The sequence below is a fragment of the Henckelia pumila genome, chromosome 4, assembly GCF_033568475.1.
Source record: "Henckelia pumila isolate YLH828 chromosome 4, ASM3356847v2, whole genome shotgun sequence".
Classification (NCBI taxonomy): Eukaryota; Viridiplantae; Streptophyta; class Magnoliopsida; order Lamiales; family Gesneriaceae; genus Henckelia; species Henckelia pumila.
The window spans coordinates 184,639,225-184,664,897 of NC_133123.1; the positions used below are offsets into that span (position 1 = coordinate 184,639,225).

At 39.4% G+C, this 25,673-nt stretch overlaps 1 protein-coding gene across 1 annotated transcript; it reads right to left on the reverse strand.

Annotated features, from left to right (window-relative positions):
* Window positions 1-894: 894 nt before the first annotated feature.
* On the reverse strand, window positions 895-22,446 carry LOC140862431 (uncharacterized). Its single transcript, XM_073265453.1, has 6 exons — window positions 22,290-22,446; window positions 21,425-21,942; window positions 21,094-21,352; window positions 20,945-21,042; window positions 1,100-1,168; window positions 895-936 (listed from the first exon to the last, which is right to left on the reverse strand). The coding sequence occupies exons 1-6, from the start codon at window positions 22,444-22,446 to the stop codon at window positions 895-897; spliced, it is 1,143 nt and encodes a 380-aa protein (XP_073121554.1).
* Window positions 22,447-25,673: the final 3,227 nt, after the last annotated feature.

Below are 25,673 nucleotides of genomic sequence, written 5' to 3' on the forward strand. Positions count from 1 at the left end.
CTTCAAAATACAAAGCTTCAAGACTGTTCGCCGACCAAAAAACAATTCAGTGCAAGCCTCACAATCAAGAACTCTCCTCCCAACAATCCATCAACAAAACACAAACTCTCTTAAGCAGATTACGCACCAATTTTTGATTTCTTTTGCAGTCCCAATAATTATTCGCATACTTAGCTATGAAATAGTGAATAGGATTTCATTCACATTCCAAGCCCGAATGGAACTGATGCCTTACCAAATTTTTTTTTTACGGCTTAACCCCATTTTATCCGCAAACTTAGCCACAAACAAGACAAATTGGATTTCAAACATCTTGCTCGCAACCCGGATGGAGTCAATGTTCATAGCATGTAATAAAAGTTTATTTTCTCTTTTTTTATATATATCTTTTTTTTTTTTTCAAAAAAATGTACCCAAGAGAGTAAATTTTATATCAACAAGATCATCGAGACTCAAGATTAATCAAGTTCCACAAACACCTATTGTCGTGCAATGGTCCAACAGACATCCACAATATCAAATACATCACTACACTTCACTGGTTAAACAAGCGTGCTTAGAATATTCAACAAACAACCTACGGTTTCTCAAGTCGGATCAAGAGTAAAATTTTCCAAAAATTTCATTTTTTCACTTCCATCATCATAGGCTAACAATCATCATCCTACTTATGAATACGAAACAAAAAAAAAAAACAAAATGAATGCAATGAATGCACCCCCCCCCACACACACACACACACACACACTTAAATGAAGCATTGCTCTCAATGCATCAAAACACAAGACACAAGCAAACAACTAAACACAATGCAATGCAAAAATGTAAAATGAAACTCCCCTGTTTTAAGTGTTGGCACTGTCTTCTTCAACGTTTGACACCATCTCGGAAGAATCAAATTGAAACTTTGACTATGGAGGTGGCGGCATTCGGCTTCTGAAAACAACAAAAATAAAACGCAAAAACTAAATGCAAGATAAAAAAAAACTATAAAAAAAAACACGGGGTTGCCTCCCAGTCAGCGCCTCTTTTTACAGTCGTCGGCCCGACTGCATGCTCCTTTTACTCATGGTGGTTCATATCTAGTTTTTCTAACCACCTTCACCCACTTGCGCAGTTTCGCAGTAATTTTTGGTCTTTTCTTCCTCTGCTTCGCTCTCTTGGGTACCTGCAGATCAACATGAAAACTTTCAGCAATAAAATTCTCAATAGGTCTTGCAATAACCTCCTTAATTTTATCCCCATTCACAACCTTCTTGTGTTCTTGCGACAAGTTATTAATGACATAAAGATTTTTAACAACACTATCACAATCAAGAATTTGCAGGGTATCAAAAATATGAAACTTAACAATCTCCCTATCAAACTCCATAGTGAGAGTACCATTATTCACATCTATAACAGACTTTGAAGTTTTCAAAAATTGTCTTCCTAGCAAAATTGTACTATTCAAATCATTAATTTTCATATCAAGCACATAGAAATCAGCAGGAAAAACCAAATTACCAACTTGCACAAGCACATCTTCTAACAGAACCATAGGATAAATAGTAGATCTATCAGCCATTTGGATAACGATTGCAGTTTCAGTCAAAGGCATAAGATTTAAGGAAGCATAAACAGAGTACGACATGACATTAATCGATGCTCCTATGTGACGACCCGAGTTCTAATCTCTCATTAATAAAATCATCATAAATAATAGACAAAGAATCAAAGTCTAAATAAAGTAAAATTTTTTTTTTTTTAAAAAAATAGAGCACCTCGCTCAATCGGGGAAAAACACCCGATCGAGCGAGCCATGAAGCCCAACTCTCGGGTGAAAGAAATGTTGGCCTCGCTCGATCAGTCAAAATTCACCGATCGAGCGAGCCTAATGTGCTCACCTCACTGCCTTAGAAATAAAGGCCTCGCTCGATCGGTAGGAATCACCCGATCGAGCGGGCATCTGTCCAGCAGAAAAAAACACAGATCATTTTGCTGGCCACTCAAGTTCTTTCATTCATTTCTCAACTAACATCAACTCATACATAGCCTATACAAAATCATAAGCTAACATGCATTCTAACATGATATAAGTTGATAGAAATATATCATCTCAAAGCCTTAACATCAACATACTAGGCTCATATATCAAACATGGAACATTTTATACAATATCAAGTCAATTCCTAAGAAGTAATATACATCATCTCATATCTTGTATACATTATTAAGACAACAAACTCATAGCCAATAAGTCTTGGCATATGTAACTACAACATATTCATGTCTTTGAACTCAACACAACATTGACAGCTCACAACCATCTAAACTCGGATCATCACGCTATTCTCTCATCCCTTGTTCTTCAAGATTGCTTTTGCCCTGTTTCACTCCCGCCTATTGCCATGACACATACAACACAACAATAGCCGGATAACTCCGGTGAGAAATATATTTCCCAGTAAAAGCAACTAAACATGCATAGCAAAGCATATATCAAATTCATGATATAAAAGTAAATACAATGCATGTTTTAAAACAAGGTTCTCTAACGAATTCTCTTATTTCATCGGTTGGGATCCCGAGAAGAAGATATCATAACTAATCACCGACTCTCCCAATTGAGGTGGGGTTACTTATCTTGCTTCTCTAGACTTTGAAGCCATTATATATGTAAAGCAGACGCTAGACTAAGTCAACCACCCAGGCCATACATATATAATCCCTCAAATCGTCTAATCAAACGTTTCCGTTCATTTCAAAATCAAAGAACAAGTCTTACAAGATGAATGCAACATATATCAACAAAATAGCATTCATTAAAATCAAGACTCATTCAACCATTCAAATACAACATATAAAAGAAAATAAGCAAATAAGTATGTGATTTAGGGAACTCGATACAAACCATCTCGAGTTATAATCCCAATCGAATCCTAGTTCACTTTTACCTTTCAAATGTGAAGTTTAAGATGATTCCAAGGTGAGTTCAAGCTCTCCAAATTTGAACAACACAATCACAAGACTTGTATCAAAATCTGCACTTAGAACCATTCAAACTCCATTGGAGACTAACTTCAAACCTTACTTCAACACTCTATCGGTTCGAAGATGACGTTCTCGAGCTCAATGGTCTGTAAACACAATCTAAAACAAAGTTGAGAAAGCTTACAACCATCGGCTAGGACTCACTATCCTCACAACCCAATACAAGATAGCACAGTCTTGAATCATAACGTCGGCGGCATAACGGTTAAAGTCGGCAACCGAAACTCAACTACAACAATTCTAACATTCACATCAGTTGTATATGATTCAAAACCAGCATAATTCCTCAACATATCAACAATTATACTATCGAATAATCAACTGGAAATTCATAAGAACATAATCGATAGCCATCCTTCAACCCGAACTCGATAGAACAAAGAATACAAGCTCAACAACATCAATTCATAATCACAACTGATCTCTGCCATTTTCGAATTCTTAAACCATAAGTAACTAAAATAAAACTTACATCAAATCGAAGGTTTTCTTGCAAGGTTTCCAGAACATCTTTCGGAATCGAAATCGGATAACCGAATCAAAAGATATGGCGATTTGAAACTGAAACACCAAGAAGGAAAGGAAGATATCGGTTTTTTGTTCTAAGTGTTCTTCAAATTTCTGAATTCCTTAACAACTCACACGTATACATGCTGAGTAATAACTCACAATTCTGATAAATCATTCCTATTTGCAATTTAGCCCCTCAAATCTTCAAAAATTGCAATTTGGTCCTCAGCTTCTCATTCCATTCAATTTCAATCCTAAATAATTTAAGAATATTATAATTTAAATCAAAACTCCAATTATTCCCAAATTAATTATTCTCGGATTAAAATTAAATAATTCCGGGCGTTACAATTCTCCCCCACTAAGACATGATTTCGTCCTCGAAATCTCAAGTACGAATAGCACATAAGATATAACGAATAATAGAAAACTAAAGGAGAAATCACATCATTGAACATCTCTGGAAATCGTTGCTTCATATCTGATTCTGTCTCCCAAGTTGATTCTTCAATACCATGACGACTCCACTGGACCTTCACAAGCGGAATAGTCTTCGTTCGAAGTTGCTTCTCCTTACGATCAAGGATCTGAATTGGCTTTTCAAAATAACTCAAAGTTTCGTCGAGTTCAGCCTCATCAGGTTGAAGCACATGAGATTCATCAGCAAGGTATTTTCGAAGCATCGATACATGAAAGACATCATGTATTTCAGATAAAGATGGAGGCAAAGCTAATCGATAGGCAAGATTGCCTATTCTCTCCAGAATCTCATACGGACCGATATATCGTGGAGATAACTTCCCTCGCTTGCAAAAACGTACAGTACCTTTGAACGGAGAAATCTTCAAAAATACACGATCCCCCTGTTCAAAATACAAAGGTCGACGTCGAATATTGGCATACTTTGCTTGTCTATCCTGAGCTGTCTTCATTCTCTTCTGAATAAGCTTCACTTGTTCAGTCATATCTCGAATCATATCAGGTCCAATGTCAGGTACCTCAGAAATATCATCCCAGAAAAGAGGTGATCGACACCTTCTACCATACAGAGCTTCAAACGGAGCCATTTCGATACTCGATTGATAGCTGTTGTTGTATGAGAATTCACAAAGTGGTAATGAATCTTGCCAACTCGTGCCAAAATCAAGCACCACAGCTCTCAACATGTCCTCCAATGTCTGAATGGTATGCTCGGACTGTCCGTCTGTCTGTGGATGATAGGCTGTGCTCAAGTGTAGCTGAGTACCCAAAGCACTCTGTAAACTGTACCAAAAGTGAGATATAAATCAAGGATCACGATCTGATACAATAGACTTCGGCACTCCATGTAATCTGACAACTTCTCGGACATAAAGCTCTGCCATCTGATTGTGTCGATATGTCATACGATAAGGAATAAAACATGCTGACTTCTTCAATCTGTCGATAATCACCCAGATAGCATCGCAACCTCTAGAAGATCGAGGTAAATTCGTCACGAAGTCCATGGAAATATGATCCCATTTCCATTCCGGCACTGATAAACTCTGTAACAAACCAGGCGGTTTCTTCCTTTCAGCCTTCACCTGTTGGCAATTAAGACATCGAGACACAAAATCAATGATATCAGACTTCATTGGTTTCCACCAATATCGAGTATTCAAATCGTTGTACATCTTTCTCCCACCAGGATGAATACTATAACGACTACAATGCGCCTCTTTCAGTAGTTGTTGTCTCACATCAGAAATATCAGGCACTACAAGGCGATTGTTTACATACAAAAGATCATCTCGAACCTAGTATTCAGATACATGCCCTGATCAAACTGTCTCAATCGAATTCTGCACATTCTGATCAAGTTTCTGAGCTTCTTTAATTCTCAAAAGTAACTCTGGTTCAACTTGAATTTGATAAAGTCGCAGAGGCTGATAATTCATATCAAATACTAATCCAGAACAACAATAGTCTTTAATCAAATGGGATACACCAATCGTCGATAGAGATAAAGAAAATACCTTTCGACTCAATGCATCAGCTGCTGCATTCGATTTTCCCGGATAGTATCTAATTTCACAATCAAAATCTTTAAGCAAGTCAAGCCATCTCCGCTGTCTCATATTCAGTTCTGACTGTGAAAACAAATATTTCAGACTCTTGTGATCAAAATAAATCTCAAACTGTTTCCCGTATAAATAATGTCGCCAAATCTTCAAAGCAAATACGATGGCGGCCAATTCAAGATCATGAATCGGGTATCTGGTTTCGTGAGGCTTCAATTGTCTCGAGGCATAAGCAATCACATGCCCTCGCTGCATCAAAACACATCCCAAACCTCGATGAGATGCATCACAATAAACAGTGAAACCACCAGTACCTGAAGGAATCGTCAAGACTGGTGCACTGGTCAGTCGCTTCTTCAACTCAATAAAATTGGATTCACAAGCTTCAGACCAGATAAATGAAGCATTCTTCTGAGTTAACTGAGTAATCGGCTTCGCAATACTGGAAAAATCTTTAATAAAACGACGATAATACCCAGCCAAACCCATAAAACTACGAATTTCAGGAACAGATATAGGTCTAGACCAATTGATCACTGCCTCGACTTTACTTGGATCAACAGATATACCATCTCCGGATATGATATGTCCAAGAAAAACAACCTGTTTCAGCCAAAACTCACATTTTGACAGTTTAGCATACAGTTTCTCAGATCTCAGAGTCTTCAACACGGTTCTCAAATGCTCAGAATGATCAATCAAATTCTTTGAATATATCAGAATATCATCAATAAAAATTATCACGAAATCATCGAGATATTTCTGAAACACACGATTCATCAAAGCCATAAACACAGCTGGAGCATTTGTCAGACCAAACGGCATAACTATAAACTCATAGTGGCCATACCTGGTTCTGAAAGCAGTTTTCGGAATATCAGAATCCCTAACTCTCAGCTGATGGTATCCAAATCTCAGATCGATCTTGGAATACACAGAAGAACCCTGCAACTGGTCAAATAAATCATCAATACGAGGCAATGGGTATTTGTTCTTTACCGTTGCCTTGTACAGTTGCCCGTAGTCGATGCACAATCTCATTGAACCGTCTTTCTTCCTGACAAACAATACTGGAGCACCCCAAGGAGAAACACTGGGTCGAATGTATCCCTTGGCCAGTAAATCTTCCAACTGATCTTTCAACTCTTTCAATTCTACTGGTGTCATTCGATAAGGTGCTTTAGAAATCGGTGCAGTACCTGGCATCGGTTCTATGTTGAAATCAATCTCACGATATGGAGGTAGTCCTGGGATCTCATCAGGGAAAACATCCGCAAATTCACTAACCAGTGGCAAGTCAGCCAGGTTCGGGCTAGTTTTCAGAACATCAACTGTATAAACAATAAATCCCTCTGCTCCTCTCTGCAAAAGTCGAGTCATAGATAATACTGAAATCAGAGGAATCTTAGCACGAGAACCCTTACCATAGAATTTCCATTCTTTAGCCATCTCAGGTCTGAACCTCACTACCTTCTGGAAACAATCTACGGTAGCTCTGTACTTTTTTAGCATATCAATCCCAATTATGCAGTCAAAATCAGATAAACCAAGCACAAAACAATCTATCTCTATCTCTTTACCGTCATACTGTAACAAACAATTCTTAACTGTCTGAATAGATATAAGACCTCTCCCCAAAGGAGAAGAGACAGATACTACAACAGGTAATGATTCAACAGGAAAAGCACGTAAGGATGCAAATCGTGTAGAGATAAACGTATGGGATGCACCTGTATTTATCAATACATATGCAGGATAACCACAAATAGAACAGTTACCTGCAATCACATCATCTGGTGCTCCCTGTGCCTGTTCCTCTGTCAGTGCAAAGACATGAGCATGTTGTTTCTGTGGCTGACTGCCTATCTGACTTCCTCCTGGCCTTGACTGTTGCTGTGGACGTGATGGTTGAAAGGAATGAACAGAAGAGGCTTGCCTCGCAGGTTGAGCCATTGATCGGAATGACTCTGCACCTCGTGACTGTCCAGAACCTCTTTGAGGACACACCCTCGCAAAATGCCCAGTTTGATGGCATATATGGCACCTCCCAGATACACCTCGGCACTGATCGGTTGGATGACCTCCACCGCAATTTTTACAAAACACTCCTGACTTTTGTTTCGTGCCACTGGAACTCGAAGAAATGCTCCCTGACTTTTTAAACTGTTTTCCTCGAGCTTGCAAATATCCTTTCTTGCCACTGCTACTACCACCACTTTCAAATCGAGGAGGTTGTTGCGAGATTGGAGCTGAGGGTTGTGACTGTCTCGGAGGCTGAGTGATATACGAAGCTCCTCGCTGTTGTATCAAACCAGCTTACGCTCCTTTGGCACTATTCATAGCATCAGCAAAATTATTCGGTCGCCTTGTGTTTACCAAAGTAAAGAACCTCCAGAGTCAGTCCATTAATGAACTGATCAGCCATTACCTCATCACTATCAGCAACATGTGGAGCAAAACGTAGCAATGTAGTGAATTTTGCAACATAATCCTCAATATTTAAGTTTCCCTGCTTCAGATTCGCAAATTCTTCACCCTTATCTTTGCGGTAAGACACAGGAAAGAAGCGTTGGTAAAACTCAGTTTTGAAGACATTCCACGTCAGTACAGTTCCTCTACGCTCCAAAGCTTTTTTGGTCATGGACCACCAGCTCTTCGCAACCTCATGCAACTGATGTCCAATTAATCTGACTCTCCGCTCATCACCATAATCAAGCGAATCAAACAACATCTCCATGTCATCGAGCCATCCTTCACATACAACTGCATTTTCAGTACCGTTCAGAGTAGGCGGATGGTATGATTGAAAGCGTTTGAGCAGTGTTTCCATCGGAGTGGCAGTCATATCTGTCATATCTCGAGAGGTACTTCCCTGTTCATTTCTCGGGACTGCAGCTTGAGGCACTATCGGTGTTACCACTGTTTGTTCCGGCAGAGGAGTATGAACTGTCTGCTCTGGTATAGAAGTAGGAACTTGTGGTCTAAGAGGAGGTCATCCTGGTCGTCGAGACATATCTGATTATCAAAATGGTTAGGATACCATAATCATCAAATCTATCTCAGTCCTGCTCTGATCATCTTACCTATGATCAAGACTCGGTTCTAATTCAATCTTAAAGAAATAATTGAAGTACTCAAACAAGACATGCTTCCAATCAATTCAGATAATCAGGTAGCATATCATAATTCATCAGAACACATGCCTCTAATCATTTCAGATATTTCAGTAAGCATGCATCTTTAATCATCATAAATCATACATTCAAATAAAATAAATACAACATCATGTAATAAAATACTTGAAAGTAAACCATGCTAGCATTTACAACATGTAATTCAATCATGTAATTACATCATAGCATAATAAAATAAAGAAGCAAGGAAGATAACTCGATCTTCCCCACTCACTATCTAACTCAGTCCAAAATTTTTCTTGCTCTGATACCACCTGTTGTGAAGACCCGAGTTCTAATCTCTCATTAATCAAATCATCATAAATAATAGACAAAGAATTAAAGTCTAAATAAAGTAAAAAAAAAATTTTTTTTTTTTAAAAAATAGAGCACCTCGCTCGATCGGGGAAAAACACCCGATCGAGCGAGCCATGAAGCCCAACTCTCGGGTGAAAGCAATGTTGGCCTCGCTCGATCGGTCAAAATTCACCAATCGAGCGAGCCTAATGTGCTCACCTCACTGCCTTAGAAATAAAGGCCTCGCTCGATCGGTAGGAATCAACCGATCGAGCGGGCATCTGTCCAGCAGAAAAAAAACACAGATCATTTTGCTGGCCACTCAAGTTCTTTCATTCATTTCTCATCTAACATCAACTCATACATAGCCTATACAAAATTATAAGCTAACATGCATTCTAACATGATATAAGTTGATAGAAATAGATCATCTCAAAGCCTTAACATCAACATACTAGGCTCATATATCAAACATGGAACATTGTATACAATATCAAGTCAAGCCCTAAGAAGTAATATACATCATCTCATATCTTGTATACATTATTAAGACAACAACCTCATAGCCAATAAGTCTTGGCATATGTAACTACAACATATTCATGTCTTTGAACTCAACACAACATTGACAGCTCACAACCATCTAAACTCGGATCATCACGCTATTCTCTCATCCCTTGTTCTTCAAGATCGCTTTTGCCCTGTTTCACTCCCGCCTATTGCCATGACACATACAACACAAAAATAGCCGGATAACTCCGGTGAGAAATATATTTCCCAGTAAAAGCAACTAAACATGCATAGCAAAGCATATATCAAATTCATGATATAAAATAAATACAATGCATGTTTTAAAACAAGGTTCTCTAACGAATTCTCTTATTTCATCGGTTGGGATCCCGAGAAGAAGATATCATAACTAACCACCGACTTTCCCAATCGAGGTAGGGCTACTTATCTTGCTTCTCTAGACTTTGAAGCCATTATATATGTAAATCAAATGCTAGGCTAAGTCAACCACCCAGGCCATACATATATAATCCCTCAAATCATCTAATCGAACGTTTCCGTTCATTTCAAAATCAAAGAACAAGTCTTACAAGATGAATGCAACATATATCAACAAAATAGCATTCATTAAAATCAAGACTTATTCAACCATTCAAATACAACATATAAAAGCAAATAAGCAAATAAGTATGTGATTTAGGGAACTCGATACAAACCATCTCGAGTTATAATCCCAATCGAATCCTAGTTCACTTTTACCTTTCAAATGTGAAGTTTAAGATGATTCCAAGGTGAGTTCAAGCTCTCCAAATTTGAACAACACAATCACAAGACTTGTATCAAAATCTGCACTTAGAACCATTCAAACTCCATTGGAGACTAACTTCAAACCTTACTTCAACACTCTATTGGTTCGAAGATGACGTTCTAGAGCTCAATGGTCTGTAAACACAATCTGAAACAAAGTTGAGAAAGCTTACAACCATCATCTAGGACTCACTATCCTTACAAATCAATACAAGATAGCAAAACAGTCTTGAATCATAACGTCGTCAGCATAACGGTTAAAGTCGACAACTGAAACTCAACTACAACAATTCTAACATTCATATAAGTTGTATATGATTCAAAACCAGCATAATTCCTCAACATATCAACAAGTATACTATCGAATAATCAACTGGAAATTCATAAGAACATAATCGATAGCCATCCTTCAACCCGAACTCGATAGAACAAAGAATACAAGCTCAACAACATCAATTCATAATCACAACTGATCTCTACCATTTTCGAATTCTTAAACCATAAGGAACTAAATGAAAACTTACATCAAATCGAAGGTCTTCTTGCAAGGATTCCAGAACATCTTTCGGAATCGAAATCGGATAACCGAATCAAAAGATATGGCGATTTGAAACTGAAACACCAAGAAGGAAAGGAAGATATCGGTTTTTTGTTCTAAGTGTTCTTCAAATTTCTGAATTCCTTAACAACTCACTGTAAGAGTGGGTGCCCAGTGAGCCAACTGTGTGGCTATGGGCTTTGTTGACTCTTTGTATAAACAATCTTTTGTTTAATATTATTTACACTTTTATGGCAATGACTTTATATTACTTCATATTGTTGTATTGTGATATACTATTGTTGTTTTGATAAAGACCTTGAATATACTATAGTGTATGTAAGATGTGGTAGAACATGGAGATGTCTATCATGAAATACATCTTATAGTCACTGTATATTCTAAAACCGTTCCTAGTCGATTGAGCCGTCCGATAATAAGGATAAGGATCGCTCGAGTTTGAGACTAGCATTTGCGATGCGGAGTACCACGTTTCATTGGTAGGGAACATGGAGATGTTCGAAGCATGCAAATGGATATTCATAGGATGAATAGTCGAACTACCCTATCCGGACTTTCCAAGTGGTTATCACTTATCGAGTGGATAAAGTCCGCGGTTTTGGTTGTACACCATTAGTCCTTACGACTTGAAACATCATGGAGACTCTATATGCTAGTACTGTGCTTTGACTCGTTTACCGACTCTGAGGGGGTCATCAGGTGTCGAGATTGGGTACAGTTACGACACATATAGGAGTCAATGCATTGTTGTCAAGGATTCACCACATACTTGCGAGTGTGGATATCCTATGCGATCTGAGGAGATATTAGTGTGACAAATCTCTGGCCAGAGTACTTGATGTGATTTAAGAAATGGTTTCTTAGTAGCACATGCGATGTCACTAATTTGATCTTCAAGATGCATTGCATAGTTATCGAATCTTGAGCGACTCTCGATATACCAATGGTTGTTGATTCGATCGGGATATATGGATGAAGGGACCGTACTGTACGCTAACCAAAATCTACTGGTTCTTGTAGGCACTATCAGTGATACCTAGGGAATCATGGGGCGATGTTGCTAGGCGCTTTACCATGATTCGTTGGGCAAGTCGGAAAGTGTTGTTCCGAGTCACAAGGAGTTGTGAGCCCACGGCTAGCTGTATCCCTGAACCATTGAGGGTCACACAGTGTAATGGAGTTTTAATCCCCGTTGAGATAGTTAAATTTAAAGAGTTAAATTTAATGAACTAAGGAGTTGGACTTCTTAAATAAGAGTAAGGGAGTAGGATTTCCTAAAATGACATAGGGATGGACATTTTTGGAAACCACTGAATTCGGATTCAGGAAAATTCATCGTGACTCCGATTGATGAAATGATTTCACCAATGTGCACAGAAACCATTTCTGCACGTTTTAAAGTCAAAATAAATTTTCCTGAATCCGAATTCAGTGGTTTCCAAAAATGTCCATCCCTATGTCATTTTAGGAAATCCTACTCCCTTACTCTTATTTAAGAAGTCCAACTCCTTAGTTCATTAAATTTAACTCTTTAAATTTAACTATCTCAACGGGGATTAAAACTCCATTACACTGTGTGACCCTCAATGGTTCAGGGATACAGCTAGCCGTGGGCTCACAACTCCTTGTGACTCGGAACAACACTTTCCGACTTGCCCAACGAATCATGGTAAAGCGCCTAGCAACATCGCCCCATGATTCCCTAGGTATCACTGATAGTGCCTACAAGAACCAGTAGATTTTGGTTAGCGTACAGTACGGTCCCTTCATCCATATATCCCGATCGAATCAACAACCATTGGTATATCGAGAGTCGCTCAAGATTCGATAACTATGCAATGCATCTTGAAGATCAAATTAGTGACATCGCATGTGCTACTAAGAAACCATTTCTTAAATCACATCAAGTACTCTGGCCAGAGATTTGTCACACTAATATCTCCTCAGATCGCATAGGATATCCACACTCGCAAGTATGTGGTGAATCCTTGACAACAATGCATTGACTCCTATATGTGTCGTAACTGTACCCAATCTCGACACCTGATGACCCCCTCAGAGTCGGTAAACGAGTCAAAGCACAGTACTAGCATATAGAGTCTCCATGATGTTTCAAGTCGTAAGGACTAATGGTGTACAACCAAAACCGCGGACTTTATCCACTCGATAAGTGATAACCACTTGGAAAGTCCGGATAGGGTAGTTCGACTATTCATCCTATGAATATCCATTTGCATGCTTCGAACATCTCCATGTTCCCTACCAATGAAACGTGGTACTCCGCATCGCAAATGCTAGTCTCAAACTCGAGCGATCCTTATCCTTATTATCGGACGGCTCAATCGACTAGGAACGGTTTTAGAATATACAGTGACTATAAGATGTATTTCATGATAGACATCTCCATGTTCTACCACATCTTACATACACTATAGTATATTCAAGGTCTTTATCAAAACAACAATAGTATATCACAATACAACAATATGAAGTAATATAAAGTCATTGCCATAAAAGTGTAAATAATATTAAACAAAAGATTGTTTATACAAAGAGTCAACAAAGCCCATAGCCACACAGTTGGCTCACTGGGCACCCACTCTTACAATCTCCCACTTGCCCTATAGCCAACTAGTCATACTACGTAGACCCATTGCTTCGCGATGTTTGTCAAACAATGGTCCTGGCAAAGGCTTAGTAAGTGGATCAGCGATATTGTCTGCAGAGGCCACTCGTTCGACACTGATGTCTCCTCTTTCCACAATCTCCCGGATTATGTGGTATTTCCTCAGTACGTGTTTGGATCTTTGATGAGACCTTGGTTCCTTTGCTTGAGCAACGGCACCCGTGTTGTCGCAGTACACCGGGACTGGACCAACAAATTCAGGAATGACGCCCAACTCTTGGACGAAATTCCTCATCCAAACGGCCTCTTTAGCAGCAGCTGATGCTGCAATGTATTCAGCCTCAGTGGTGGAATCCGCTGTGGTGTCCTGCTTGGAACTCTTCCAAGAGACAGCACCGCCATTGAGCATGAACACAAATCCAGAGGTTGACTTCGAGTCATCCACATCACTTTGGAAGCTAGAGTCGGTATAGCCTTCCAGTTTGAGTTCTCGTCCTCCATAAACCATGAACATATTCTTAGTCCTTCGCAAGTACTTAAGAATGTCCTTCACGGCTTTCCAATGCATCTGACCAGGATTAGACTGATATCTGCTCGTGACACTCAGAGCAAATGCTACATCCGGTCTGGTAGATATCATCCCATACATGATACTACCTATAGCTGACGCATATGGTACATGTGTCATATTCTCTATCTCTGCATCAGTCTTGGGACACATAGACTTGGATAGAGAAACTCCATGACACATGGGTAGATGTCCTCTCTTGGACCCATCCATTGAAAACCGTTTCAATATGGTATCGATGTAGGTTGATTGAGTGAGTCCTATCATTCTCTTAGATCTATCCCTATAGATCTGTATCCCAAGAATGTAGGATGCCTCACCCAAATCCTTCATCGAAAATCTACCTGATAACCATATCTTTGTTGACTGCAACATCCCTACATCATTCCCAATGAGTAGGATGTCATCAACATAAAGTACTAAGAATGTTACCGCATCCTTAACTACTTTCTTGTACACGCAAGGTTCCTCCGGGTTCTTGATGAAACCAAAATCTTTTATTGTTTCATCAAATTTATGGTTCCAACTTCTTGATGCTTGTTTTAGACCATAAATTGATCTCTGAAGCTTGCATACCTTATGCTCGCTTCCCATGGATGTGAACCCCTCAGGCTGCTTCATATAGATTTCTTCCTTAATGTCTCCATTAAGAAAAGCAGTCTTCACATCCATCTGCCATATCTCATAGTCATACCATGCAGCTATGGCAATTAGGATTCTTATGGACTTGAACATTGCGACTGGTGAAAAGGTTTCATCATAGTCAACTCCTTGCCTTTGAGTATAACCTTTCGCCACCAATCGCGCCTTGTAAGTCAATATCTTACCATCAGGCCCAAGCTTTCTTTTGTAGATCCATTTACACCCTATTGGAACAATTCCATCGGGAGGATCCACTAAAGACCAGACTTGGTTAGTATGCATCGAATCCAATTCAGACTGCATAGCTTCAAGCCATAAATTCGAATCCGCATCAGAAATTGCTTCCTTGAAGCTTCTTGGATCACATCCAATGTCGGGTTCATCTTGACCCTCTTCAAGAAGAAGACCATATCGAACTGGAGGTCTAGAAGTCCTCTCGGATCTTCTAGGTGCAGGCGTGTCCAGCAATGGTTCCTGAGGTGTGGGATCGTTATTTTGTATTTCGGGTTCTTCTCGAACTTCTTCGAGTTCCATCATCTCGCCTTTCTTATCCAATAAGAACTCCTTCTCCAAGAAGGTGGCATTCCGTGAAACAAACACCTTTGTTTCAGCAGGATAATAGAAATAATATCCGATTGAATTCTTCGGATACCCCACAAAATAACACAGGCTGGATCGACTATCCAACTTATCTCCCACTGTCCGCTTCACGTAAGCAGGACATCCCCAAATCCTCAAGTACGAATACTTAGGAGCTTTGCCATTCCATAACTCGTATGGTGTTTTGTCCACTGCTTTAGTGTGGACGTTATTCAACAACAATACCGCCGTTTCAAGCGCATAGCCCCAAAACGAAGGTGGAAGCTCAGTGAAGCTCATCATGGATCGAACCATGTCTAACAAAGTTCGATTACGACGCTCCGATACACCATTAAGCTGTGGTGTCATAGGAGGAGTCCACTGAGAGAGAATCCCATTCTCTTTTAGATAGTCCAAAAACTCGGTACTCAAGTATTCTCCACCTCGATCCGATCGAAGTGCTTTAATACTTTTACCTAGCTTGTTTTCTACTTCAGCCTTGAATTCTTTGAATTTTTCAAATGCTTCAGACTTATATTTCATTAAATATAAATACCCATACCTAGAATAATCATCAGTAAAGGTAATGAAGTAGGTGTGGCCATGTTGAGTCCCTACTCTAAATGGACCACAAACATCTGTATGGATCAAATCCAACAGATTTTGACTACGCTCAGGCTTCCCCTTAAAAGGAGATTTAGTCATTTTCCCTTTTAGGCAGGATTCACAAGTAGGTAGAGAGTTAATATCAGACATATCAAACATGCCCTCTCCCACTAGCTTGTTCATCCTCCTTGAGGAAATATGACCTAGTCTAGCGTGCCATAGGTTTGCCGGGTTTTGACTATCGATTTTCCTTTTGTTTGTTGTTGCCGGTTTGTCAATACAATTCACTGGAACGTCTTTTAGTTTTAAATTATATAGATCGTTTTCAAGTTGTCCATTTCCAATTAAACATTCATTCTTGTAAATACTGCAAATCCCATTCACAAAATTACAAGAATAACCATCTCTATCAAGCATAGAAATAAAAATAATGTTTTTAATTAAATCTGGCACAAATAAAACATCTCTCAACAATAATTTAAAACCGTTCTGCAATATCAAACAAACATCTCCAATGGCCGTAGCTTCAACTCTGGAACCATTCCCGAGCCTCAGCTGGGTCTCACCCATTCTAAGCCTGCGACTTCTTGTCATCACCTGCAAATCATTGCAAATGTGAGATCCACATCCGGTATCCAATACCCAAGAAGTTTTATTAAGTGACATGTTTATTTCGGTATAGAACATACCCTTTGCAGTTCCCAACTGCTCAAGATACTCCTTGCAGTTGCGCTTCCAATGACCCGGCTTCTTGCAGTAATGGCAAACATCCTTGGATTTTCCATTGTTTGAAGCCTTTGTCTTTTGCTTCTTCTCGGGTTCCACTTTCTTGGGTGGGGCAGAACGTTTCTTGCCCTTCATACTTGGCCCCTTCTTTGCAGAAGATGAGGAGCCCACCAAGAAAGCTGGCTTATCCTTCTTAAGTGTGGATTCATATGTAACGAGCATATTGACCATCTCTTCAAGGGTGGCCTCTATCTTGTTCATATTAAAATTTATCACGAATCCATCAAATGAGGAAGGAAGAGATAGAAGCAACAAGTCCACATTGAGTTCATGCTCCAACACCAAATCAGGGGTCGCTAACTTCTGTATGAGCCAAATCACTCGTACCCCATGATCACGGACCGAAGTCCCTTCACGCATGCGGCACGTCATCAACTCCTTAACAGTAGAGAACCTTTCAGCCCTCGACTGAGCCCCAAAAAGTTCCTTGAGTTGCGCGTGAATGTCAGCAGCATTCACCGTGTCCTCAAATCGCCTCTGGAGTTCATCAGACATCGAGGCTTGCATATAGCATTTGGTCTTGATGTCATGGTCACACCATGCATCAAGTTTGGCCAATTCCTCCGGACTTATGTCAGCTGGTGCTTCCTTCGGAGGTGCTTTCTCTAACACGTAGAGCATTTTCTCCGAAGTTAAGACAATCTTCAACTTCCGGAACCATTCCGTATAGTTGGCGCCAGTCAGCTTGTTTTGTTCGAGGATCGAGAATAAAGGATTTCGCGAATTCATTGTATGAAATACTGAAAAGGAAAACAGACATATATCAATGATTGTTTAACAATTTACTAAGACATAAAATAGGCGAATTTAATTTTATGAATCTCACTCCCACTATTTTAACGATTTCACCACCCTCTAGTGAAAACGGGAAACTTTTTCCTTAGTGAGAACATGGAGTCCAATTGACAAACTTATGGTCCCGAATAATATCAGCCAACCATAATTCTCAAAAGGTAGAGCCCAATTGCTTCCAAAGCAACCCCATGTTTTTACCTCATGTCCAATAAGGGCCCAATAATATGACGCCGTTTAAAGTGACATGTCAAGATGACCCATCAATATTAAGTTGTGATGGACGGTCGCCATGTGGATCCCCCAATAATATGAGCCGATCCCATGGGAGTTCCACCCAACTTACAACATTTGTCGATCCAATGTACAGCTTTCCGACGGACGGGCCCCCCCAATAATATGAGCCGGACCGTATCCGCGGGTAGCATCACATACATTGACCGTTGATGGAAGGTAGGAACATTTAAACAATATTTAAATTTCCTTTATTTATCTTGATATAAATTTTAAATCATATTTAAAATGAGGGATTTTATTTATAAAAATATTTGTCTCATCATATTTAATTTATTGCATGCATTGCCGGATTCACGCAATTTATGTCTAAACATGCATACAATCATAATATCACATATTATATAGGATGATCGATTCCATTTCTAATTGACCCGTGGTTGCCAATCACGGGTCTTAGTCCAATCCTAGGTAATATGCAGTATGCAAATGCAATCCTATTACATATGCTTCCAATTTACATTTCTTCAGTCTTCATTGTCTGCTGGGCCCACCATCTTCAAATCTTGATCTCCCACTAAATCTAATGTATTTACAATAAATAACAATGACAAGTAGGGGATACATTTTTAGGGGGTGGGAACGGGCTATAAACCAAGCCCACTTTTATTACATATGACATTCATATCGGGCCATAAACCAGGCCCATTAATAAAACCAACAACAATAAAGACAAAATGTAAATTCCTAACATACACCTACAAAATTGGTCATGGCAATCGATCATCCTTATCCAATAACATTTAATTCAAAATTAATTTATTGGATAACATGCTGTGGCAATTCAAATTTAAACAAGATAAAATCATATTTTATATATAAAATCACATTTCACATATAAAATCATATTTTATCTCCATATCAAATAAAATCATATTTTATCTATAAAATCCAATTTTACAAATAAAATCATATTTTACTCAATATATCATAAGATCATATCTTATCATCAATTGTACCAAAATAATTGATTTCAAAATTCAATTTACGGATAAAATATTAAAATTTTCCAAAAATTCAAATTTATCCAAAATCAATTTTAAAATTTACGGACTCGAACAATTCGATCCGAAATCTCGTGAACCAATCAAAAACAATTTTTGACCGGACCAAAAATAAAATTTTAACATATTAAAATTAATTTTTAATAAAATATTAATTTTTTCCCGCGGGCCACCCGGGACACTCCCGGGTTGGCCCGCACCCGGGGCGCGGGCCGGGGCAGCCCGGCTGCCCCCTTAGGGCAGCAACGCTTGCTGCCCTGGCGGCGCCTGGCGCCGCCCCTGGGCCGCCCTGGGCAGCGCCGCGCGCCCCCTTTGGGCGGCGCCGTGCGCCGCCCCTGGGGGCAGCGACCATCGCTGCCCCTTCCGGGCAGCGATCCAATCGCTGCCCGGGTTTCGCCCCCGGAAAAAAATTTTTTTTATTAAAAATATTTATTTTGTTTCAAAAACCGAGACTCAAAAATTTTGTACAATTGATTAATTCAATCGATTGATCTGAGCAACCTGGCTCTGATACCACTGTTGGAAAACTGGCGAGTTCCCAGACCAATTACGATTCATACCCGGTGCAGCGGAAGTTTAAAAGTTTTTCATGGAACGTTTCCATGGTATGGGTATCAACCGTTCATCGATTGAATTACATGTGTGTAAAATTTAAATAACAATTAAATAAATTTTACCTCAAATCTCGCAACGAGATTAATGGACACCAACAGAACAATTCTGCTCTTGTTGTCTCTCCCTGGAACCGATGAACGCCTTCAATCAGGTCCACGAACAGAGGTTTAATCCCTCTGATAGATTGCACTAGAAAATCTATCAGAAGTTTTCTGCGAAGAGAATACACGAATTTGATTCATTATTCCTTACTGCGATTCAAAATCACAGACCGGAATTTTCTCGGGCAGAGGGAGGGAGAGGCGGCCGAAAACGTTTTGAGAGGGGCTAGGGTTTCGAAAATCCTGTCTCAAAAATTATGACCTGTTGTGTCTAATTTCTGTACTGAAATAACTTATTTATAATGCAGGCCACTAACACCTTAGGGCCCATTAGTCATAAGCTGAGTTGGTGAAATCATTTCATCAATCGTAGTCACGATGAATTTTATATTAATTTCTGAACGAGTGGGCTTTGCTTGTCGGGCCCCAGCTTATGACTAATGGGCCCTAAGGTGTTAGTGGCCTGCATTATAAATAAGTTATTTCAGTACAGAAATTAGACACAACAGGTCATAATTTTTGAGACAGGATTTTCGAAACCCTAGCCCCTCTCAAAACGTTTTCGGCCGCCTCTCCCTCCCTCTGCCCGAGAAAATTCCGGTCTGTGATTTTGAATCGCAGTAAGGAATAACGAATCAAATTCGTGTATTCTCTTCGCAGAAAACTTCTGATAGATTTTCTAGTGCAATCTATCAGAGGGATTAAACCTCTGTTCGTGGACCTGATTGAAGGCGTTCATCGGTTCCAGGGAGAGACAACAAGAGCAGAATTGTTCTGTTGGTGTCCATTAATCTCGTTGCGAGATTTGAGGTAAAATTTATTTAATTGTTATTTAAATTTTACACACACGTAATTCAATCGATGAACGGTTGATACCCATACCATGGAAACGTTCCATGAAAAACTTTTAAACTTCCGCTGCACCGGGTATCAATCGTAATTGGTCTGGGAACTCGCCAGTTTTCCAACACTCACACGTATACATGCTGAGTAATAACTCACAATTCTGATAACTCATTTCTATTTGCAATTTAGCCCCTCAAATCTTCAAAAATTGCAATTTGGTCCTCAGCTTCTCATTCCATTCAATTTCAATCCTAAATAATTTAAGAATATTAGAATTTAAATCAAAACTCCAATTATTCCCAAATTAATTATTCTCGGATTAAAATTAAATAATTTTGGGCGTTACATCCTAAATCTAGCATGGTCGTATCAAGCTGAACATCTCCTATCCTACAAGGAATCGAAAACATACCTGGGTCCTTGCATTTTGTAGGTACTTTTCTTTGAATTACGGCAGAAACCTGTTCTCCCAATTCAACTTCTGACATCCCTTCAGTTTTTTTTTTTCTCTTCAAAGTACACAACTCTTTCAAAAATTTGGCATAACGATGTACTTGTTTGATAGCATCTAATAAAGGAATATTCACCTCATATCTACAAAAAACTTCATACAATCCCTTAATTCTTTCATCCTTCCTAGACTCTTTCAATGCTAAGGAAAAAGGGGCTATAGGTTTATACTCAGAAAAAGGAGGGAACTTACCTCTTGGTTCTTCTTGAATTGTTTTGTCCTCCTCTACCTTGGATTCCTTCTCATTGTTATTATGTACTGGTTCTTTCACCACTTCTTCATTAACCTTCAACTCCTTTTCACTCCTCAAGGTGATTTCACTCACATTCTCCTTCGGGTTCACCACTGTCTGTGATGGTAAGTTGTTCGAATTCAGTGCCTCCAACCTGTTGACTGCGGTTGCCAACTGCCCTATTTGAGTGTTCAACTGTTGGATAATTGCTCGAGTTTCCTGTTGAAAAGTTACAGTATTAGTAGCAAGATCCTTAACAATGTTTTCTAGATACTCACCAGGCGTTGGAACTTGAGGACGCTGTTGTTGTTGAGGATACGGTGGCCTATAAGATTGATTGTTCGGTGGAGCCTGAGGCTCAGGTTGATTCGCCTGTGGGTTTCCGTATCTCAGATTTGGATGGTCCTTCCAACCAGGACTGTATGTGTTGGAGTATGGATCATACTTCCGCTGTGGAGGTCCAGGAAATCCATCAGTAGCGTTCACATGTTCGACCGAATCCTCTTGAAGTGTAGGACACATGTCAGTAGCGTGTCCCATTGCATTGCAAATGTCACAACCTTTCACAGTTTGTACATTCCCTACAGCCATTTGATGCACAAAAGACGTCAGATCAATCAGTTGTTGTTCAAGGAAAGAAACATTTATCTCATTGCCCCGTCTGGGCGCATGATCACTCTTGTTGGTGCCAAATTGCTGAGAATTGGCATCCATGCTCTCAATTAAATTCCGTGCGTGCGCTGGAGTTTTATCCACAAAAACTCCTCCACTGGCCACATCTAATATACTCCAGTCATGAGGCAACAAACCTTCATAGAAATATTGGATTAAGAGATTTTCACTTATCTGATGTTGCGTACAGCTAGCACAAAGATTCTTGAACCGCTCCCAATACTCGTGAAGTGACTCTCCTGTATACTGCTTGATGCCATAGATCTCCTTTCTTATATTTGCCGCTCTAGACGCCGAAAAGTACTTCTCTAGAAATATCCTCTTCATTTCTATCCATGAGGTAGATAGTATAACCAATCCTTTGCGGCATTCTTTAATGAAAACGGAAAGGCTCTCAGTTGGATTTGCTCCTCTGTTACTCCATGGGGTTTCATACTCGTGCACACCACATGGAATTCCATCAAATGCTTATGGGGGTCCTCACCTGCAAGACCATGAAAAGCAGGTAACAAATGTATTAGCCCAAATTTTAATTCAAAAGTAGCATTAGCTTCTAAAGTAGGGAAAGTAATGCATAAGGGCTGCTGGTTCAGATCGGGAGTGCCCAATTGTCTCAGGCTAAGATTCGCTTTGGCAGCCATCTTTTCTTCAGGTTCTTTGAATGGATTTTCGTCCTTCTCCAAATTCTATTGAGCTTCTCTCTACCGACAATGGAAAATCTTGTCTATCTCCGGATCGTATGGAAATTCTTCTTCGGAAGAGTCACCTGAAAGCATGAACAAACCAAAGTAGCGCTGGGGAAAGAAAATAAACTAAAAAAACGGAAAGAAAAGAAAAAAAAATAAAAATAAAAATAAAAGAACACAATAAATTAAACGCCTTCCCCGGCAACGACGCCAAAATTTGGTAGCGCTTAATCGTGTCACGCCCAAATTACCCGACTCAATCAGATAAACAAATAATGCAGTAGTGTGAGTAGGGAACGTTCCCACGAGGAAAGTGAATTTTAAGTGTGTTCTTAAAAATACTGAAATTAAATAAAAGGGGGTTTTTCGATTTTACTAACTACTATGCAAAAATTAAAATAAGAAAGATCAATAAATTAACGAGACTTGGTATCGGTCGACTACACCCTTGAAATTATTCATTCGATCTTCGGTTCCCTAAAAATAATTAATTCACATTGAATATTCATCATTGGAAATTTAATTCCTGTTTCACCTTAATTTTAGTTAACTAGACAACAGCATTCTAAGTTAACTCTTACCCCATAAATTAACCCAATACCAGCGATTAGATTTAAATCCACGGTAGCATTCAAATGAGTAAAACTGATGAATCTAGAAAACACAAATACCAGCGATTGTATTTAATCTAGTCAATTGTTGTTCCTACGATTTAACAAATTCAACAGCAGAAAATATTAATCATATTTGCTTCAAAAATCAAATGATTCAAACAATTACGGATTTGAATTCTAATTTAGCATTAGATTGTATAGCAAAATTTTAAGGTGATCAAACCTAAAATCTCACATACAAGCATGGCAATCAATCCAAAACAACTCTTGATACGCAATTTGGAATTACACAAAATAAAACTGAATCTCACAATTTGAATAAAATCAAGGGTTTGTCTTCCTCATCCAAGTACTAAAACTTAGCCACAACGATTCATGAATTTTCTAGAAAAATTCATGAAAGAAAATTAAATCTAAGAAAAGAAAAGAAAAAACCTAGCCGCCAATGTGTTTCTCCCCGTTCTCAGCCGTCCAGAATAGATGTGTTAATATCTCCAAAATGAAATAATAGACTTACTAAAAGACTAGAGTCTAAAATAAAAGATTTTCAAAAATTACAAATTATTTCCCGATCAGACTTTTGCGCTCGATCCTATGAGTTGGTGAGATCGAGCGCAGCTAATTTGGGTAACCTTCTGTCTTGAAATTTCCTTGGCCGCGCTCGATCCTACGAGTTGGTGCAATCGAGCGCATGGGAAGTGGGGAGCCTACTGCCTTGCTTCTTTCATGAACGCGCTCGGTCCTACGAGTATGCACGGTCGAGCGCACTAGAACAAATCCGACTTCTTCATCAAAGTATGGAATTTCCTACACCATGGGGAAAAACATTAATAATAACAAATGGACCATTCCAACGTGAACGCAACTTACCTGGAAAGAACCGAAGTCGTGAGTGATAGAGCAAAACTTTCTGTCCGACTTCAAATTCAAGTCTAGAGATCATCTTGTCGTGGAAGACTTTTGTTTTGTCCTTGTAAATCTTTGAGCTGGCATAAGCATCATTGCGGATCTCTTCTAATTCTTGCAACTGCAGCTTCCGGTGCTCGCTGCTCTCATCCATCTGCATGTTAAAGTTTTTTATAGCCCAATAGGCTCTATGCTCCAATTCCACTGGCAGATGGCATGGTTTTCCAAAGATCAGGCGATATGGGGACATTTCAATCGGCGTCTTGAATGCGGTTCTATAGGCCCACAGAATGTCATCCAAGCGCCCGCTCCAGTCCTTTCTTGTAGGATTCACGGTCTTTTCTAAGATGGACTTGATCTCTCTGTTCGATACCTCATCTTGACCGTTGGATTGTGGATGGTATGCAGTGGAGATCCTATGCGTCACATGGTACTTTTTCAGTAGACTGGCCACAGTTCGGTTGCAGAAGTGTGTTCCTCTATCACTGATGATGGCTCTTGGAATCCCAAACCTAGAGAAAAGATTGTGCTTGATAAATTCTGCAACAACTTTAGAATCGTCAGTACGGGTGACCTTTGCTTCCACCCATTTCGAGACATAGTCCACAGCAAGAAATATATATATATATATATATATAAATCCATATGAAATTAGGACAGGCCCCATGAAGTCGATGCCCCAAACATCAAATATTTCACAAACTAAAATAGGTTGCTGGGGCATCTCTTTACGTTGGGAGATATTACCTGTCTTTTGGCATTGAACGCACGACTTACAGAACACGTAAGCGTCTCAAAATAAGGAAGGCCAGAAAAATCTGCAGTCCAAGACCTTTTTTGTTGTCCTTTTTTCTCCAAAATGGCCACCACACGCGTAAGAATGACAAAACATGAGAATAGGGATTACCTCGCTTGCAGGGACACATCGTCGTATGACTTGATAAGCACAGTGTTTCCATAGATATGTATCATCCCACACAAAATACTTGGCATCGCTTCTCACCTTGTCCTTTTGCGCATTTGAAAATTCAGAAGGAAACCCTTTAGTAACTAAATAATTGACGATATTTGCGTACCAGGGTAATTCTGCGCTTGCTGAAAACAGTTGTTCATCAGGAAATTCTTCACACAAGTTCAGCTCCTCATCGATATGAACTAGACGGCTTAAGTGGTCTGCGACTCGATTCTCTGTTCCTCTCTTGTCTTTGATTTCCACATTGAATTCGCTCAAAATCAGTATCCACCTTATTAACCTTGGTTTTGCCTCCTTCTTCGCCATCAGAAAGCGAAGAGCTACATGGTCAGAATAAACAATGACTTTAGCACCAAGTAAATAAGAGCAAAATTTTTCTAATGCAAAAACAACAGCCAAGAATTCATTTTCAGTGGTGGAGTAGTTCCGTTGGGCATCGTTCAGGATACGCGAAGCGTAGTAGATAGCAAGCGATGCTTTCACAAATTTTTTACCTAAAACCACGCCAAATGCATAGTCGCTGGCATCACACATGATCTCAAATGGTTGACTCCAGTCCGGTGGTTGGATTATTGGTTCATATGTCAATGAGTCTTTGAGTTTGTCAAAAGACTTTTTGCATGGTTCATCAAACTCAAACGGGACATCTTTTTGCAACAGTTTGCACATGGGGGATGCGATCTTGGCGA

Bases quoted from the DNA above. Each gene is read 5' to 3' on its own strand.
- LOC140862431 (XM_073265453.1), bottom strand. From the start codon at position 22,446: ATGGCTGCCAAAGCGAATCTTAGCCTGAGACAATTGGGCACTCCCGAT. The intron at 21,043-21,093 runs GTAAGTTCCCTC...CTTTTTCCTTAG, and splicing joins AATTCAAGAAGAACCAAGAG to CATTGAAAGAGTCTAGGAAG. The intron at 1,169-20,944 runs GTACATCGTTAT...GTTGATCTGCAG, and splicing joins TATTAGATGCTATCAAACAA to GTACCCAAGAGAGCGAAGCA.